General features: G+C 39.2%; 1 protein-coding gene across 1 annotated transcript in view; it reads right to left on the minus strand.

Annotated features, from left to right (window-relative positions):
- Positions 1–2650: 2650 nt before the first annotated feature.
- Positions 2651–21558, minus strand: part of LOC138691493 (allergen Bla g 4-like) — a 31417-nt gene continuing 12509 nt past the window's right edge. Inside the window, exons 3-6 of the mRNA XM_069813467.1 lie at positions 21190–21320; positions 16568–16653; positions 5431–5520; positions 2651–5357 (exon numbers count right to left, since the gene is read on the minus strand). Of these exons, the coding sequence (XP_069669568.1) occupies positions 5242–5357; positions 5431–5520; positions 16568–16653; positions 21190–21320 (423 nt within the window). The 3' untranslated portion in view covers positions 2651–5241. The remainder of the gene's footprint in view (positions 5358–5430; positions 5521–16567; positions 16654–21189; positions 21321–21558) is intronic.

Genomic DNA, 21558 nt, shown 5'->3' on the forward strand with positions numbered 1-21558 from the left:
ACTACTACTACTACTATTACTACTACTACTACTACTACTACTACTACTACTACTACTACTACTATTACTGCTACTACTACTTGATTATAAGCTATCTTGGGAGGCATATATCCGCGAATTACGACGGCGATGCGAAAAATCCTTAATATATACTTCGCCTCTTGTCGGGGGTACGCTGGTGTGCAGACCGAACAGTTCTTTCACGCTTGTATCGTGTACTTATACGTTCAAGACTTGATTATGGATGTTTTATTTATGGCTCGGCAAGAAAATCGAAACTTCGAATATTATACGCAGTACACCACCAAGGTCTGAGACTCGCAACGGGATCCTTTCGAACTAGTCGGATAGAGAGTCTCCACTGCGAGTCTGGGGAATTGTCTCTGTATCGGCGACGAAACTTGTTGTGCGCATACGGGTTAAAACTGCTCACACGGCCTGAGCACAATACATTCGATAGCTTTCATTACACCCCGTTTACTTACCGGTACAGAGAGAACCCACGGCGTCCTCGTCCAGCTGGTGTCCGGTTTTGTGACATTCTCTCTGATCTGGACATCACACACCCAACAGTTATGGGAATTCAACACCCTCCTACTCCGCCGTGGATTACGATTCGTGCCCTACTTGAATTATGCCTGAGCCAAAGTTTTAAATCCTTTACACCCTCTTTTATCTATCGACAACGTTTTAATGAATTGCTATTACAATTCCCAGATTTTAGCCTAATTTTTACTGACGGATCCCGTGTTAATGATTGTGTAGGTTTCTTCTTTATCGCAAACGGTCAAATGTACAAGTTTAAGGTGACGTCATATACCAGTGTTTTTAGTGCGGAGTTATATGCTATCTACCGGGCATTGTTGTTTTAACCAGGGATCGTCGGGGCAGATATCCTATCTGCTCCGATTCTTTAAGCGCCATTCAGTCTCTACAGTGCTTCTACACTGACGATCCTCTTATTCTACGAACCCAGGCTCTTTTCCACTCACTCCTGTCGACGGGTTCCAAAGTCGGAGTAGTGTGGATCCCGGGCCATGTTGGGATTCCAGAAAATGAGGAGGTAGATGCTGCAGCCAAGGACGCAGCGCTGAATGTATTATCGTGAGAGGTGGCGAGACGTCTTCAACACTTTGAAACATTTAATTTGGCGGCAGTGGGAGGAAGAATGGTCTGCACAACAAGGGAATTAATTACGAAAGATAAAGGAAATTGTTCGGGAATGGGATTCGTCTAAAAGAGCGTCATGACGCGAAGAAGTTTTAGTTACGCGGTTGAGGATTTGCCACTGCCGTTTTACACATGGCAATCTTTTAAATGGTGAACCTCCTCCGGTGTGTGACGTGTGCCATGTTCCAGTTGCTGTGGAACATGTGCTATTGCACTGTAGGAAATACGACCGTTCTCGACGTCAACATGCGATAGGCGTGACGCTCTTGCAAAAGATTTTAATCGTGTGAACGCAGTTTTAAAGTTTTTATCCAATACAGGTCTTGACAACGTCATTTAATTTTTATCGACCCTTAGCCTCTTTACATCTAGCGGACCCACTATTTACATTTTATATGCCCTGTACTCGGACTTTTATATTCGATTACATTTGATGTATTAATATCTCTGGTCACCAGACTTTTTACATCTGATGACGGATTTAGTAACCGACTTCCTGGTGATATATATGTATATTTTTTGTACCTTCCGGTTTTAACACCGAGATTTTCATTGATGCCGCTTTTACGTCTAGCAGTTTTTAAAAATGAGTTGTTGTACTGACTCTTGCTCATGGGCGCAAATAGCCATAGACGCTGAGGCGCCCTTTAAACACCATCAATCCATCAATCAAAAACACACAAGCACGCACACATGAACGCACACACACATGTATAAAGTTATCAAGTTGCAACAATTGATATTTAATAAAATTTCGAGTACATGAATTAGTGACTCCAAAAATTTTATGGTATGGAGAATGTTTGAGAAAAAAAATTTGATCTTGGAGGACTGATGTTCATTGACACCCAGATGACCTTTCTATTGATAAAGGAAAAAATTATAAATATGTTCAACATGTTTCCTTTGATTCAAAATATTTCATTTTATACTTTAACATCTCTGCGTGCATTTACAAAACTTAAAAAGCAAAGTATGAACGTATTTATTTAAAAAATGAACTCATTGTAAGTATTGTATGTATCTCCATAGATCTGGTACTCAATCATTTTTTTAGTTGCAAAACCAAAACTGCCACATTGGACCGTAAAAGCAGATTCTAATAATGGTATGAGGTTGCTTTGCTAGTTTACGTAATTTGGCTACAATGTGTGGTTGAACTTGTGATAACTTGAATCAAATATGTGACTCTGCGACGAAATGGGTTCTGTATTTTGTTTTAGTATCTGCGTAAGCAGATAATCCTTATTCACATAAATATGTTATTGATGAGAGTGGGAAGTTGACTACTACGTAAAAGTATATTTAGTATTATTTTCAAACAAAATTCAATAAATACATAAGGCGACTGAAATAATAGTTTAATATTTTAATTGGCTCCTTTCTCATCATGGACATAGGTCATGTTAATGTGACAGTTCGTTTAATACAGTTTTGAAATAAAACAATATGTATAACATTATGGAAATAAAATAAGTCATTTGATTTTCATATATTTTATTGGGATACATTATTGGCATCGGCATTGTACATAACACAGTGAAAGTGCATTTAGTTTCTTTATTAAATAAGACTTTATACCAGTATGTTACACAACTGAAGTATGTCAGTGAAATTCTAATATTTTAATTGGGTGCATTCTTAACAGCGACGTTGATCACATCAATGTAATAGCGCACATACCGGTAATACCCTTCTTAAATGAGACTTAAAAATGTGTATTGTGGGACTAACGTGAGTCAAAAATCATTAATGTACTTCAATTGGTTATACTCTGAGCATCGTTAAGCTATTGCTCATATCAATTTAAGCTTACACACCATATACCATATCACGACAAATATTACAAATGTTTAATGGGACAGTGCCTTAATATATTGAGATAAAGCAGCAAATGTAATTGAAATATACATTTCCACATTTAAAGTGAGAAAACATCCTATTCAGAACCAAATATGCATTTCATTTAAATAATTATCGCTACGAGTATTATGCAAGAATATGTGACAAAGGAGGTTGCACAATTCAGTCCAGACAACGGAGACGTGTCAGAACTCTCATGGAAACGTTCTAGCCTAGCATTCAGCAAATTTAAATAATTAATTTCAAAGCGACGGAGAACAAGCATACCCCGCCTTTGATGTTATAAATCATTTGGAGAAATGTTTCGACTCGGATGAGTGGTGATGAACATTAAGCTCACCTAATTTTCTTTCTGATCAAGGGCGTAACTCAGGTGTAGTCACTAGAGTGCTCTCAGATATGGGTGTGAAAATCTGTCTCTATTGATTACCAAGCTAGTTTTTGTCCGCGGTTTCCCAACTATAAGGTATCTGACAGTAATTCCTTAGTTTATCCCGGACTTACTTCACCGGAAGCCACCTCGCTGACACCGAAGCTTTATAACCTCGTAATTGGTAATAATGAAAAAACAGGTAGAAATTATTTTATGAAATACCAGTAATTTTTTCACGACAATCATCGGATTCGAGAAAGAAATGTTCATGGTTTATCGTAGGCTAAGAAATAGTGTGCACGCCTCTACAGAATATAGAGCATATACGTCAGTTCAATAAGTATTATTATACAACTCCAATTACCCGAATCTATTGTCAAGAAATTTAGAAATAGTTTATTCAGTGATAGAAAATACTTTTATTTACTCCAAAGACTGAGCAATATATTGCAGAACGTATTCAATCTTTTCTGGTTGTTTCGTGCGGTGCTAGCCACACAGCAAAATATCTGGCGTCTCCCTCTACTTCCTGTCAGAACAGCGTGAGTTACAATTCACGGCCCAGTTATTGCTGCGTTATGGAGCTGTTCGGTAGTTCCTTTTAATGTATCATTGTAAGTATTTAAAAAAAAGTTTCTATCTAAATGATTGTATCCCTTTTTTCTTAAAATGCAGAATACTATATTATTCTTTTGATACTAATGTAATTACTGCTTTTCCACAGTACAGTTACATGTTGTTAGACTGGTTTCCATTCTAGCAGAACTATTAGAATTTCTGCATATCCGGACAATTGCTAGCCCCAATTAGTCCACAACGTTGGAATTATATTGTTCTATGATGTTTCGTACCTGCTAGTGGTCAACTTTTTACTTAGTTATTGTAAATTTTGTTATAATTAAATGCCCTGTAATGAAACAATCTTTCGTTAGTGGCATTTAAGTAATCCAATAATGTAACTCGTTATATGTAACGTGCTCCAAAATGATTGCTCCGATTTTAATGTGAAATATTATTAATTTCGGAAACTATATAGACTCTAAGATATAGAAACACAGTTCGTGTGACTACACAGAAGCTATGTTCTTATTTATTAAGTGTACGGCTACAATATCTGCATGCAATAGCTATTTTTGTAATAGGTAGGCTAACTGTTAGAAAATGGCTCTATCGAAAATTCAGGCAGATTTTTCTGTCCTGAATTTCTGAGTTCATTGTTTTGTTTCGACTGTAGGAAGACAAAGAGGATTTTATTTTTCAGGAAGATGGTGCACCACCTCATTTCCAAAGTCATGTGCGCATTTCAATGAGCAACTTCCTTAGTTGCATTGAACGTTGCACTGTCGATGAGGTGGCTTGCGTACACATATGACTTGTGACCTAACCCGTGACATATTTTCCTTTAGGGATACGTAACGGACAATGCTTACATTTCATCCTTTGCCAATAACCTAATGAGCTACAGCTTCGTATCACAGCTGGGTCGTTGGCGTTAATTGGTGAGACGCTACCAAAATGTGGCAGGAGTTGGAATATCGTATAGATGTGTACCATGTGACCAAAGGTTCACATATAGAAGACTTGCAAGATAACAAACAAAACTTCGAAAGATTGCGTGTCAATTGCAGCTATTGCGTTGCTGTAATGATAATTAATTTAATTAACTCTAGCTGAATACTGTAACATTGGAGCAATGATTTTGGGACACGGTGTAGTAACAAGGCGTTGTCGTCCATGAGTCTCATCATTTCAAATATTCTGACATTTTCCCTAACAGCTTGTAAAATTTGCAGGTGAAATTAGGATTTATTGTCTATGAATAGGCATATATATTTTTAGCAAGTCTTGGCGAAGTGTCGGAGGGACAGATTGTATTTCTGAAGAGCATCTTCTGCAGCTTGCTGGTCCTTAGAATGCACATTTTCCTTACGAAACGCCACCCAGTACACGGCTGTGGAAAGACAAACAATTGTGAAAACCTGAAGTGACAGAACAAGCTATTCTTCTGCAAAGCTAGTACTTACGAAATGGACTATACTCCGCAGGGCATCCTCCTAGCACGATGAAGTTATCGTAGTCCGTGGCGAACACGTAGTAGTCGGTGTCCCACTCAGCTACAACACAGGAAAGTACATCGCTTCATTGTCTTATTTGTTGCCAGATTGCAGGTCATATCGTAGCTACAATCGCAGAACAAATTCAAATTATCTATAATTAAAAACGAACGCATCATTCCCTTCTATTTTTCATTTCTTAGATATTCTTTCCATAGCATCAATCATTTAAATTATTTATAATTTTTAAATAAACTAAAGATGCTCCATTTCTTATATTTTATTTAATAATGAGGCGTGCCAATACAATAGCAGGATACCACGATACATAAGAATATAATGCGAATATAATATTAATACCATTTCCACTGTCACAAGTTTTCAAGTCTCTGAGAAGAATACACATTTCTTGTTTCAAATCTGAACTCTGTACAGCATTTATTGTAAATTTCCAGTTGAATTGGAGAAGATTCACGTTCAAAATGTATTATTATAAATTTGTTTCGCGAGGGTTGTACAGCACAATATAATACAGGCAGTACAGCACATCATAATAATGGAAACAAATAAGAGAATTATATTATGTTTCAGTTCAGAAGGGTTTTCATTTCTTATACAGGAAGGAGAAACAATGTATTTGATATGATAATTAAGATAATTAATGTTAAACAGCACCACGAAATGCATTATTTAAATAAATATAAGTATTTTTATGGCTGGTCGAATGAAATAATTAGAAGAGTTGGCAAACAATTTAAGTATACAAAACTTTATGATTTACTAAATGAGAACGTAATATAGGATAGACATATATTTCTACTGTGGTTAGAGTTAATTAAATTAATTAGTATTTACAGATTGACTAAATATCAGCAGACACCTTAGTTGTAGATAATAGAAGCAAGTTACAGTTCAGCTACGGAATAACCTGCAAATTGATAAATTATGTTGCCCAATTATGGAGGGCCTTTTATTAAGGAATGCATAACTGAGACCGTCGCCAAATGAGATAAATAGATTGCAATAATTGTATAATTAGGAAATACTGTTGCTGGCCTGATTCGAGATCCCTCGGAAAGTATAGAACAGCAGTTGAAAGACTTCAGAAAACATATCATTATTAATCACTGTGATTGAGTAAATGAAAATATATCAGACATTGACCAGCATATACAGTTCCCAGAAAAGGAATGAGACAACTCTTGGTCGTCGAAAGTTAAAGTTGTACAGCGCGGTTCACGCGATATCGACGTAGCCAGGAAGACATCTGGTCGTGCACGCGTAGTCATATTTTCAGCCTACTCCAAAGTATACACCACTGCAAAATGTTAACAATTGTCTGTCTGTTCTTGGTGTAGATCTCTTTTTACGTCCTTGATCGTTTACCTTTCATAAAAGTTTGAAATGTACTGTGAAACATTCGCCAAAGAGCGAGGACAATATTAATTTTGAAATGACAATTAATGTATACCCACGAAAGAAACAGCAAGGAACATTGTAAGGACCACGACAAGGACAAAGATCAGATCCACAATAGCATATTACAAGAAACACAATAACACCACAAGGATTATGATAAATACTATAACATGGACCACGATAAAGATTACAAAGATCAGAACCACGAAATAATTATGAGAAAGACATTAAGGATCACGATAAGGACGAAGATAAGGAGTATGATAATATACCACGACATGAAACACGACAAACACTACGACAAGTATTACGATAAATAAGCTTAACACGACATGGGTCACGATAAGAATTACGATGAGTACCAGGACCACAGAAAAGACTATTAGAAAGACTACAAGAACAACGATAAGGAACATGACAAAAATATCAACGACCTTCCCAAGGACCACGAAAAGGACAAAGATATGAACAACAAGAACCACAATAAGGATCACGACATGAACCACGGCAAGGAAAACGATAAAGATTACAACATGGAACACGACTAGAAGCACGATAAGAATCATGACATGAAACACGAGAAGTTTCAAAATAAGAATAAGGACCTCAATATGGATCACGATAAGGATCACATCAAGGACCACGTTAAAGTTCAGGACAAGGACGACGATAAGGATCACAACATGGACCACAATAAGAATTACAAGGGCCAGGATAGGGATCACGGCGTGAACCGCGACAAGCACCATGACAAGGACGATGATAAGGACTGCGACATGGGCCACGGTAAGGACCACAGATATAGACCACAATTAACACCACGACAAAGATCACGATAAGAATGGCGACATGGACAAAGACAAACAAAATAATTTTCACTGTAGGAACCACGACATGGGCCAAGATAAGGACTTAGAAATTTAACAAGAATCACGACAAAAACCAGAAATACCACCATAAAGACCATGACGAGGGCAACAAGTGGATCGATATAGAATCTTACAACGGCAACAAGTATTATGATAAGGACCATAGACAAAACAAAAAGGACCGCTATAACAGCTTCGATAAAGAGAAGGATCACGATATGGACCATCATAAACACCACGACAACGACCACGATGAGGACCTAGACATGAAGAATGATATGTACCACGATAAGGATCACGTCAAGGCCCACGAAAGAACTATGACAATAATGAAGATAAAACCATGTAAGGACAACGAAAGAATCACGAAAGGATCGCTATAAGGAATGCGTCATGTATAAAAAGGACCACGATTAGGACAAAGCAAAGACAAGGACCACGATAAGGATAACTATATGGGTCATGGAAAGCACTTTGATAGAGGTCACTATAAGACCACGACAATGATCACAAGCAGAAATGTGATAGAGATCATAAGTACAACAATAAGGTCAAAGACAAGGACCACGATGAGGATCATGACATGGGCCACGACGAGCACCACGAGAATGATCATGAAAGGGACCACGATATTGCGCCACAATAATTATCATAAGGAACAGGATTTCGGTAAGAACTATGAGATTGGCATGAATAACTATAGGACCACGAATCACTACAAAGATCCCTACATGAACCACGACAACCACCACGAAAATGATCACGATAGGAACCACGACATGGGCCACGATAAAGATTACGATAAAAACCATGATAAGGACCAAGACCACGATAAGGACAATGGCAAAGACAGCAAATACCTAATAAGGACTATGACAAAAGTGGCAAGGAAGACAATAAGAACTATTATAATGGCAACGAGAACCACGATAAAGACAACGGGTGTTAAGAATAAACATGAGTATATAGCATACACTGAATTCATTTCGTAAATACTCTTGTTAGTGAGAATAAAAACATGTGAGTACCTACTCATTTATGAGTTAGTCATTTAGTGTGGTTTAAGAAGGTCGCGTCAGCTACTATGGCTATTTCGCGCCCTTATTTAAAATTATTCACAAAGCAGAAACCCAATACAATAATCTGAATGCTTAAAAGGATTAAAAGCGTTACCACGGTTAAAACGAGGCGAACAAATGCAGTTTTAACAGAATAACGCATAAAAAAATAATATTGAGCAGATCACAGAACTTAGGAAATAATAAATTAATAAAAACATATACCACCAGAAATGAATTATATTGCGCATTTCTAAAATGCTCGATGTAAAAAGTCCAAATGTCAAATGTGTTAAACCTTTATAAAAGAATGAATATAACCTCCGGTTGTAAAAAGTTCGGAGAGTAAGTGAAAACGGGTTATTAATGAAACTAAATCACCCTGCCAAGTTCTGTATTCGATAAAAATCTCAGAACTGCATTTGTACAATTAAAATCATTTCCAAGAGTGTCATGTAGAGTCGGCTGAATTCTATATTGCCGACGGACACGGTCATATATTCTACATTGCAATAAAAAAATGTTCCACTGAAAGTGGAACATAGCATGTTTCACACTCCGTCTGAGGCTCGCCACGTAAGAAATGGACATGTGTCAGATGACAGTGGCCCATCCTCAACAGGGTGAGTAAAACTTCTTCGTGTCGTGACCCTCTTGTAGACGAATCGCAAATTCTTTATTCTTCGTGACTTGTTTCCATCTTGTGCAGACCATTCTCGTTCCCATTGCCTACATATTATATGTTTCATGTAATTTTGAATATCTTGCCATCTCTCACGTCAATAAACCTCAGACCCATTCATACCACCGTCCCTAGCTGCAGCATCCGCTGCCTCGTTGCCAGGGATGACATCACGCCCGGGGTCCACACTACTCCAGTCTCATAATCAGAGTTTAGGAGAGTGTGGAAAAGATCCTGGGTTCTCAACACAAGCGGATCATCAGTATTCAAACGCTGCTGGAAGTGATGGGCGCCTAAAGATTCGGAACAGATAAGGAATCTGCTCCGGGGTTGTCTAATTGAAAACGATTAAGCTCTATAAAAACATATAGTTCTTCGGTAAAAACACTAGCGTACTGGCAATTTTTATATTTGAATATCTGTACATTTGCTACAAAGGAACAAACAAAGCAAACATTCACTCGGCATCCGTCAGTAAAAACTAATGAATAATTTTGCAACTGTGATAAAAGTTCACTAAAACGAAGTTTGTCAACAAAAGCTGGTTTAAAATTCTTAAAACTTCGACTGAGACTTACATCAAACATGTGACGTCGAATAATCAACGGTGGAGTGGTCGTATCCTCCAGTGTGCGAACTGTTGGCAAGCGGATGTCGAGCTCGGAGAGCAGTTCAAGAAACCGCACACCTGCTGAACGAAGTCTCCGTGGATTTTCACTGTATCGGCAGTAAAGCGACAGATGGTAAAAGGCGTCGTAAGAATTGTGCTTGGGCTATGAGCGGAACTTAACAGCATACGAGCACAACAAGACATTACGTCCCGATACAGTGACGGTTCCCCAGCTTCGCAATTTGGCACTCTATCCAACTCGTTCGGAAGGCCCATTGTAGCGAGTCGTATTCCATGATGATGGATAGTGTCTGAGAGACATAACTTCGATTTGTTTGAAGAGCCGTAGAAAAAACAGACATAATCCCACTTTGACCGGATAAGAGAACGAAAAAGACGTAAAAGGTCTATGCGGTGTGCACCCTAGCGAACCCCTGTCAAAGGCCGTAATATATTTCATGTCTGTCTTTCGCAACGTTTTCTCAAATTACGTATGTGCGCCTCTCACTTTTAATTTATAATCAAAGATAAGGCCCAAAAATGTCGCAGTGTCTGTATATTGCAGCTCCACTTCTTTAAGACGCACTTCAGGTTGGGGACGGAGTCCACGGTTGTGTAGAAGTGCACACACACTGCGTCTTTTGAATGAGGAATTTAAAGCCATTGCGAACAGCCCATTCGGATTGCATGTTGATGACCAGTTGCAACTGTCGACCGATGGATGAAAGCTGTCGGGGGCTGTAATAAAAACTGAAATCATCAACATACATAGGGGGCAATTCCATTGATGGCAAAGCAGAAAAGAAGAAAAGTTAATACAGAAACCTGCGGAACGCCGTTTTCTTGAAGATGTTTGTTAGAAGGTGTGGTGCCTACTCGAACTCGGAAATAACGGTCTACCATGAACTTCGCAATAAACGTTGGTAGACTGCCACGAAGACCCCAATCATGCAGAGTTTGCAGAATGCCATACCGCCATGTGGTATAATAAGCCTTTTTTAGATAAAGGAAGGCCGCCACAAAATGGCCCTTCTTGAGGAAAGCATCTCTAATGGCTGTCTCCAGCCGAAAACCGCATTGGATATTAGATAATCCGTTTTCCGATTCGAGTACCCACATTAGGCGTTTACTTATCATCTTTTCCATAATCTTACATACGTAGCTGGTGAGACAAATTTCCCCATAACTGCCAGGTAGAGAAAGATCCTTTCCCGGTTTCTGGACTGGGATTACAATGACGGAACGCCAAGAAGATGGAAATACCCCCACTCAGTCCAGATTCTGTTACATACTGAAAGAATAAAGGATTTTAAAGCTGTCGGAAGATGGCGAAGCATGTTGTTTTGGATGTTGTCAGGGCCATGGGAGGTGTCAGGGGATGTGTGTAGTGCCGTCTCCAGCTCCTCGGATATGAGCGGTACATTGCAGTCTTGAGTGTTATCAGATTTATAATTTAGGATTCGTTTTTCTGCAGCATCTTTGATTTTCAGAAATTCCGGGTCTTACTTCCTTGAGCTGCTTATTTGTGGAGTAGTGGTAGCAAATATTTCAGAAATGTCTTTTGGACTGGTGGTCGATATGCCTTTGTTTCGGGAGGCCCGTAATTACAGAACAAGAATTTCCCATTATCCGATGGACATTGTCCCATACGATGTTAGGTGGGACATTCTTTTTGAATGAATTGATGTAGTTTGTCCAGTACGTCTTATTAGTATCGCGTACAGTGCGACGAGCTTTGGCTCGAAGACGTTTAAACTGGTCAAAATTTTCTAGGGTCGGATGGCGCTCAAATTGGCGTACGGTACGTTTCCAGTCTCTGATTGCTTCTCTGCAGGCATCCGTCTACCAGGGGAATGGGAAGCGTTTTGGCCTGTGGGATGATCGGGGGATAGATAATTGTCGAATGATATGAACTCCGAAAATCCGACCCAGTCCGCCTGATTAATAACCCAGTTCGAAGAGTGAGATTTTGCAGACCGTAAAGCGGACATACGCATTGTGATAGGGGTAGTGGTCACTACCATTTTGGTCGTGAATCACATACCATTCGAAATGCGTGGAAAAAACTGGGCTAGAAATGGAGATATCTGTCATGGAGAATGTACCGTAAGCCAAGGAAAGGTGTGTTGCTTCCCCTGAATTCAGGGTAACGAGATTTAGACGGCTACGTACATCTGCTATTTTATTTCCTTTGTCATCATCGTAACTTGAGCCCCTAGACTGGAGGAATGCATTGAAATCCCTCACTAAGAGATATGGAGCAGGTACATGTGAGACAATATGTTCAATTTCATGTACCACAGTACACAGGTGTGTCTGGGGGCATGTAAACAGAGACTATTGAAAACAGTGTGTTAGGTAAAATTACTGTAGCGGCTATTCATTGATGTGGACTGTTAATGTTGACAACAGAGGAAAAGAAGCTTTGGTTTAGTAGGAGGGGCAACCTCCATTGGCACGAATACCGGCAAGGTGATCGTACCGGTGGACGTAGTATCCCGAGATACTCAGGGAGTTTTCGGGCCAGAGATGTCTCTCTTGGAGACATAATATAGAAGATTGTCATGATAGATCAATTGTTGTGGTTCTGTATATCTGTTGCGTACATTGTTCACATTCCACTGTACAATAACAGTCATCTCAAGGTGTTAAATAATGTTGGTGGCTCCACAGGGTTTCTTCTCTTATCATTTCTATGATTTGGTGCGTTTGTTTTCGACTGCTTAGATGTCGACCGTTGTGACTCACTGGCAGTTCATCGCATAGCTTGTCGTGATCTTGATGGGTAACGGGTTCGAGAGCGTGATCTCGACCCGTCACCCGAACAAAGAGTGCGACGTCGCGGCATCCTACCATACTTTGAGTCTTTGTCTGTTGCCTCGGTAGTGAGCTTTTTTGGAAAGTAAGGCCCGATTTCAAGTTCACAGGTTTCGTCTCACTCAGCAGTATGAGTGACAGTGTCCAAATTCGTCTGGGAAGCGATCTCCACAGGTATATTTACAAAGTTGGCTTTTGCGTGGAAGCGACAATTCCCTCGTTTGCTTTTTTAATACTGAGGCATAGAACTTTTCCTTCGCCTTTTTCTGTTCATTTAAATACGCTTACGCGCCTCGAAAAACGTAATATTTTTCCGGACTTGGAGCTCTTGAATATCGTTCTCTACCATATACTTCGGGCATTTTTTTTAATTAGCTGCCTGGTCCCCAGAACAATGCACACAGTGCTCGGCGCCGACACATTGGGAATCACCAAGGTCAACACCGCCGCACTTTGCACATATGATGTTGTTAGTGCAACGTTTTTGCGAATGTCCGAAACGTTTGCACCTAAAGCACCGCATTGGGTTCGGGACATACGCACGAACTGGGACACGCTCGTATCAGTCAAGGGTGTATTCTAGTAGGGCAGGCTTTTCGAAGGTCAAAAGGACAGTGCTCAGGGGAACAGTTTGTCCATCCCGCCTACGTAATAAACGGTAAGCCTTGAACACGGAGTTCTCCGCCAGTTCTAGTTGGATCTCTTCATCAGACATACCATCCTGAGAATCCGTATACACTAATCCCCGCGTGGTGATCAGAGAGGAGTGCCGTTCGACTTTAATAGGGTAAGACCCTAGCAACTTCGCATTCCATAGCGTCTCACTCTGTTTTGGAGATGTAGTCTCCATGAGGAAACTACCGTTGCGTAGTCGAGTTTCATTTAGACTTTACCAACGAGCCCGTCGAGGGCGCTATCTCACGTCATTTGGACTGATGTTTTTCATAGTCTTTTCTGTTCCGTCCAAGGTGATACTAATAAACTTTGAAGGCGGCACTTTAACAGTAACTTTCTCAGGGTCCAGCTCCATTGAAATTTTCGTCACATGATCACCAGTCGTGTCTATTCCTGCCTTATGTTATTTATGTTTCTTTTCTGAGGGAGGGGGAGAAGAGCGCGAGGGCATTTAAACTGGCCTCCCTGGAGAACCTTGGGCCACCGGGCAGACGAGAGAAATACACACCAAAAAATTCTTCGCGGTTTGTGCGAGCTATGAGGACACCACCCCAACAGCCTGATCCTAAGCATCCCACATCACTCAAGTTACCCCTTCAAACTGGACATTACACACCTAATGACAAGTCTTACACCAGAGCGTTTCGCAGTTTTATACACCTACCACGGGAATAACCACCCGTGGCCTCCACTCTACACTCAATAGTCCAGGAGTATCCCGCTCCCGGGGGATTTCTGGGTGATTAGACTGCGACACCCATAAGTCAGCGGTAACTCGTCGGAGCGATATATCCGCCACAGCGAGTCGGTCACCGGGACGTCTTAACCCCCCCAGGCCCCCATTGGGGTTCTACGTGAGTGTACGTGACATCTGATAAAGGCTCTGCACCTAAAGTTGCATATAGGAGCAGTATGAAGGGTCCACTATTGCTTCGTTGCTGGACGCCCTGACGGGTTACACAATTCGGATTTCGCGCTGGAAACCGATGACAGGACCACGGAGATAGGAAATATACCCGCTTGTGAGACGGGAGTTATAAGCCTATGAGCCTTAACCTTAGAATGAAAATAAATATCTAGAAGAGGAAGAAGTATGTGCCTCACCAAGCATTCCTAACAAATTCCGTCATGTAGACGGTCGTGGAAAAAAACTAACAGCGGGGATGGGAAGGTGAAAATGGCTGTGATGATAAGGTGGGCTTTCCGCATAGAATGATGGCAGTGGGAAAGGTAGTCATGAAAAAGACGATAGAACGAAAAGGACTGGGTGATGGTAAAATCGATAAATGGTCGGAAAGAAGAGCACGAGAGCCACCATTGCATCTCCCGGTCACCAACTTACAGGAATCCTACTCGACCGGTCATAGATGTATGACAGTGGTACAGTGTCCACACACATGTGCAGAGGTGCACTCGTTATTAGTGACTAAGTGACCGGAATCCTACGGAATAAACGCCGTCTTAAATCACTAAGTGATTATTTTTCGCATATCATATATTATTATGATGTACCGAAGTACATATTATGATTTTTCCGTGCAGATATTCTGCGTCATCATATGATGAAAGTTGAGTGGAACGGAGAAAAATTCTCTCCGGCACCCAGATTTAAACCCGAGTTTTCAGCACTACGTGCTGATGCTCTATCCACTAAGCAACACCAAGATTCCCATCCCGATGTCGGATCGAATTCTCTCCGTTTAATTAATATTAATATTAAAGGAGAAAAAGTCGCTCCGGCGCTGGGGAACGAACGCGGGTCCTTGGTTCTATGTACCAAGCGCTCTCACCATTGAGCTACGCCGAAGTCCAATCCATAGCACCGGATCGAACCCCTCTCCTACAGTGTTTTTTCCCTTTATGGCCTGACTCCAAGTTGAGCATATATATTGACATTTTCATATTAAGTCAACTGCCATTATACAAGGAGTGCATTCAGTTGTGTGACTTGGTGGCCGGGACTCCATAGTAATATGCCCAGTAAACTGTACAGTTATATGCACTGTACAGTTACGTACAGTTTAAGTTCCACCTCTTGGGTTCCCGCTAGTGGCCTACCCTCATGCACTGCTTCATAGATGTATGACAGTGGGACGAGGTCCACACTTGTGCAGAGGTGCACTCGTTATGAGTGACTGAGTGGCCGGGATCCGACGGAATAAGCGCCGTATTATATCACTAAGTGATTATTTTTCGCATATCATATATTATTATGATGTACCGAAGTACATATGATATGTCCGTGCAGATATTCTGCGTCATCTTATTGATGAAAGATGAGTGGAACGGAGAAAATTTCTCTCCGGCACCGGGAAATATTTTTGTTCCTTTCCAGTAAGTCACTAACATACTTCAGGTGTAATATTGGTTTTATTACGTTTTATAAACTCAGTAATGATATTATTATTAAGATTAATAATTATTGCAATTAAACCAAAAAACGTTTTCTTCCCTTTTATTGTGTGTAGTACGAGTTATCATATAAATGTTTACTAACTCATTTTCTGTCAATACAGTATTAGGCTTGAACAATTACTTAGTTCAATGTACACTTATTACTGTAGATCTGATGTTTTGCTGCATACTACAAAGTATATTGTATTTCTAGTTACAATTTGTTTTCAATATATCTTGTCACTTTTAAAAATTGAATGTTCCAATGTATAATATAATAGGTCAATAGATATAAGTTCCTTTTGTATCTAAAACATTTATCGACCTACAAATAATTAAGAAAGGAATCTGGTGAATGAATCAATGATTGTAAATAGATACATGATAAATTTCAGACGTATGACCAACAGTTGCATATTTATTTTGAACTCGTAAATAGATGTGAATCATTAGCCTAAAATTTGTGACAATGAGCATGGAAATATATCCCTAAGTGGAAGGTACACCACAACAGTCATACGGAGAAGTGTGAAGCACACATTGGTTCTCTCCACATTTAGGAAAATAATAAATAACAACTTACCTCTTTCACCTTTCCATTCCAGAGCGTTCTTCTTCACGGTTACTTCTGAATTGTAGTCTATTACTGGTGCCGATATGTTTTGATTTCTGTTGAGAGAGAAATTGCATATTATACAAGAAAAGAAAATAAACTTGTATCCACTCTTTCACGATATGTAATTGTGCAGCTTCTTAGGTAATTAAAATACATTCTTAACTTTCTTATTCCTCTTATTGCCCATTTATTTAATGTACATCGTGTAGTCCGAAATAAATTAATGTAAGATAATTAAAAAGCAATAACTTTGATACCAAAGATTATATTTTATTGTGTTTTTTTATAAGAATGAGAGAGGCGGCAGGACATTCGAAACTACTTGAAATATAAAATATGGTGGCAATGGGAAGGCGAATGGTCTGCACTAGAGAGAAACAAATTACGAAATATAAAGAATACTGTTCGAGTTTGGGATTCGTCCACAAGAGCGTCACGACACGAGGAGGTCTTACTCACCCGGTGAGGATTGGCCATTTTCATCTGAGACATGGCCATCTCCTACGTGGCGAACCTCAGCCGGAGTGTGATACGTGCCGCGTTCCACTTACGGTGGAACATTTTTTATTGCATTGCACAAAATATGACCGGATCCGCCGGCAATATGGAATTCGGCCGACAGTACGTGACACTCTTGGAAATGATTTTAATTGTACAAATGCAGTTCTGAGATTTTTATCGAATACAGATTTGGATAAGGTGATATAGTTTTTAATTGACCCGTTTTACTTATCCTCCGGACCCTTTACATCCGGAGGTTACATTTGTTGTTTTATATTTGATTTTACATTGTTGACATTTCAGACTTTATACATCCGAATATTTTATTAAATTTTATTTTTAAAATATGATACACAATTTATCTCTGGTGGTCTTAGTTTTATTGTTTTATTTGTTCGTTTTTAATACCACCTAGGGACGTAGAATTGCACACTTTTATGATTCTGTAGAAATCTCCTTATGTATACTGCATTTGTGTGCCTCGTTTTACCGTGACAACGCTTTTTAGTTCTTTTAACACTCATTATTATATTAGGTATGTCTTTGTTATATTAAGAATTTTAGATAAGGGTGCAAATAGCCATGGTAGCTGACGCGCCCTTTTTAAACCCTACTACTACTACTACTACTACTACTACTACTACTACTACTACTACTACTACTACTACTACTACTACTACTACTACTACTACTACTACTACTTTATGAAAATGAAATATGTTGGAAGTTTACTGAAACAATTTCCATATGTGCCTCCAATAATTTTGGAGTATAGGCCTACCTTATGCGATTGTTGATGAGTCTTTTATTGTAAGACTGGAAGTTTCTTAATGGGCGTTCTATAGAACTTGTCCTTTATTTAACAATCTAGTGTAGTTAAACATGACTGATTGGGAGGCTCAAGAAATGTCGTTTCGTATTTATGTAAGAAATTGTTGTCCCATCTACTGTATTGTGTTCATGATCCATGGGAAAATTAATTTTCCTTTTTCTGTTTCCTCCTTCTGCAATTCTTGCAGAATTTACACTTTCGAGTGCAAGATGCTTCGGAAGGACTTTCTGGACGGTTGATTGTGGAATTAACAACTCTTGTGATGCACGACGAATACGAAATTGTGGGATTGTGTTGGAAATCTCGTACTACTGCAAATTGAGCTCGAGATACACTGGGTATTCCTGAACTTGATGTTTACATAATGCCACCATTTCCATAAACTACTCATGCCATACTTTAATATCACGTCTAGAATGTGTGGGTATTTTTTGTATTGTAGAGTCTCCAGAAGTTTCGTTCTAGCCTACTTGTGTTGAAGAGTGTCTCAATTTTACAATTATACAATCAGTCTTTTGTAGCATATTCGCCAGTTTTTTACTTAAATATAAGCTATCTTTATCAATTAAGACGAGGAACTGATACTTAATATAATAATAATAATAATAATAATAATAATAATATTATTATTATTATTATTATTATTATTATTATTATTAACATATTTAATAGGAATACATTTATTTATCTCTGATAGACAAAATTTAAAATTACATACTATTTATTATTAGTCACTTTCGGAAAAGCCATTGCTTGTACTAGAAAATATTTAAGTAATGTTAACACATGAAGAACACCATAGAAGTATTTCTGGAACGTCGTTATTGGCTTACTTCATGGAAAAATTCATATGCAGGCGACTCTGTCATGTGAGTATTCGATGTTGAAGTCAACTATTTTCAGAGAGGAGAAATTCATACATCAAGATAACTCAAAGAGAAGGTTGTTTTGAAAGAAAAAATTACGGCTCTAAGCCAAAACGTTTTCTTCGGCTATGTGTCTTTTTTCGACAATAGAGGGTTTCCTGTTTAGGTCCTGAAGAGGCCTAATGGGACAGTGGAAGTCCTTGATAATTGACGTTGCCGGTTGCTAAAGAAAGATAAATGAAGTGGCCAAAAATATTCCTTACGACGATGTTAAAGCTGAATTTTCCAGTACCTACGTCGCAAGAGATGGTGGCTTTGGATTAGTGAAATAACATCGAGGAAAACGCTTGAACTGTTAAAATGGAAAGGACAGACAAAAATTATCCAACTTTCATAGTAATGTTAATAATTTTACAATTACTATACACCTCGATATATGTTTCCAAAATGTTGTATTTTTTTTTTCTGTTTGAAAGAATCTCCATTATTTGTTATCTCTTGGCAGGTAATGAAAAAACTCACTTCCCATCTTCAACTGTGGTGCTGCGCACCACGATATGTATTTTTCCTTTCCCATATATTTTTCCGACGTTTCAGTACTTCACATGCTCTTACATTTGCTTCTTTAGTTTCTTTATATGCTGTTAGAGTGCATTGTTATATTGCTATTTTTTTATTAATGTATTAGGTATAGGGTGCGCTAGTTGATCTGTTTCTTGCCAATCAGATGAGTTCGTTATTCTTCCTTTGGGATCTGCCGTCCCACTGAGGCATTCATATTCTAACGGTTGGACTTCCTGGTTGTTCACAGTTGTGTGGATTGACTCGGAGACGACGGGCAGTCGGTTGGAGAGACTTGGGAGACCAGGAACGCTATTCTGGAGACGCTCTTGGGTGACGCCACGACGAGAGGATCTTGGTTGGGAAGTGGGCTGCCATTGCGCTCACGTTACGAGTCGTCGTGTTATCGATGGGTGCTGTCAGGATTTGACTTTTTGGCTGGCGTCTATTAGGCGGAGCGATCTATGTGAATGCGTATTTGGTGTTGTACTCTGCTACGCTTCGTGAGATTTTTCTGCCTTCATATGTGGGTTGATGTTCCACATCTCCGTCGTAATTTCTACTAGCCAAAAAGAAATTTCCTTCGCTGGTGATCATTTGTATCGGTCATCTATATTCTTCCCGTAGTACGCGCGGTCTTGGAGATTGCCCTTGTATCGCTGGGGACTGGCGTCCTATCCAGTTTTATTACTGGAGAACGTCTGGACACAGCAGAGTCCTTTCTTCTGTCGCATCAGGACTATCCATCATCTGCCAGCATCGCCGATTATCATCATTGTCACGGTTTGTGCCGTAATAGGCTACGTGTTATTCAACTTTTTTTCTGCTAAGCGCAGGATCCACGTAATCAGCTGGCGCGCCCATTTTCGTTCTATTGGGAGCTGAGTGAGCGACCCCATTTGTTCCGTTTAGTGGTGCATTCTGGAGCTAATAGGCATTTACTCTCCAGTCATTCTTCGTATTACAAGGTTCGTCTGGGTATTTTATTCTGTCTTATGTATTGGGCGAGTTACCTTTTATTACTTCTCTTCCTATTCATTTAGGGTGGGTTTCAGGGCGTATATTGTTAGTCGGTTTTTGGATTGGTATTCAGTTATGCCCCTTTCGTAGTTTTACTAGGCCACTCCTTTGGAACTTTGTAAGAGTCTATGTGAAGTCTATTTTATACTAGTTAATGTTAACTGTAATTTGGTTTTTAGTGCGTGTATTGCAGTGTGTTTAATCTTGAAGTGTTGTATATAATTTAAGATTTTTATATATATTCTGTAAGTTGAAGGTATTATTAAATGTGCAAGTGAATTCTATTTTTAGCAGTCACTATTGACCCACTACGGATCCTTGAGCCTCATGATTTTCTGTTCCCGTTATAGACCTAGAGGGTCACAGCGCCCCTACACAACAACGAGTACTTATAAGGAAAATTAACTCGTTCCCCTAAAAGGGAGATTATAATATCGTACCTACTACAATAGGGATGGAAAAATATCTATTTTATATATTTGCTCATTTTACTCTACCATATTACCAGCCAGATGTTTTGAATGTTCAGCGCAGTAGAGACAAGTGATTTTCTTGAAAAGTGTGAAATATTGTAGCAGTTTTTCATTGAATGACGCTTCCAACTACAAAATTCATCGTAAGAATTCAACGACAGCTTAGAATGGACGAAAAATATTAACATATTTTAAATTAGATAATACAATCAAGTGAAAGATAGACTGCGTTATAAAGAAAATATAACGTGAAACAAAGTAATTAAGGAACTGATAACTAAAATGGAAATCTTTCCAATCACAGTTGGGATTTGAATAGACATTTGGCAGCCTTACCTCTTGTCATAGTAGATGTTCCTTACAGAAAGCTTGTTTTTGGACGTCGGGGTGTACGAAGCGTTATAGCAGGAGTAACGGTTAAAGGAATGCTGTGGCATAGTATAGAAAGCATACCATGCTCCAACCAACTGCAACACAGAACATAATATAGCAACTTATCATATTGTCTATGACGCTAAGATATTCTTTTGAGCGAAGTTACATGCAATGATGTAGTCGGCTCTATAAAAGGGTTCAAATCTTTTGTCAGAAAAGTATTTCTCAATTACTTTCATCTTTAGTTGAGAATATTTCACAGTATCAGATATGACTCTAGAAACGAAAAGGGGAATTATTTAAGGCTCCAAACAGACATTTCAGGAAATT

Source organism: Periplaneta americana, chromosome 16 (assembly GCF_040183065.1).
Source record: "Periplaneta americana isolate PAMFEO1 chromosome 16, P.americana_PAMFEO1_priV1, whole genome shotgun sequence".
Classification (NCBI taxonomy): domain Eukaryota; kingdom Metazoa; phylum Arthropoda; class Insecta; order Blattodea; family Blattidae; genus Periplaneta; species Periplaneta americana.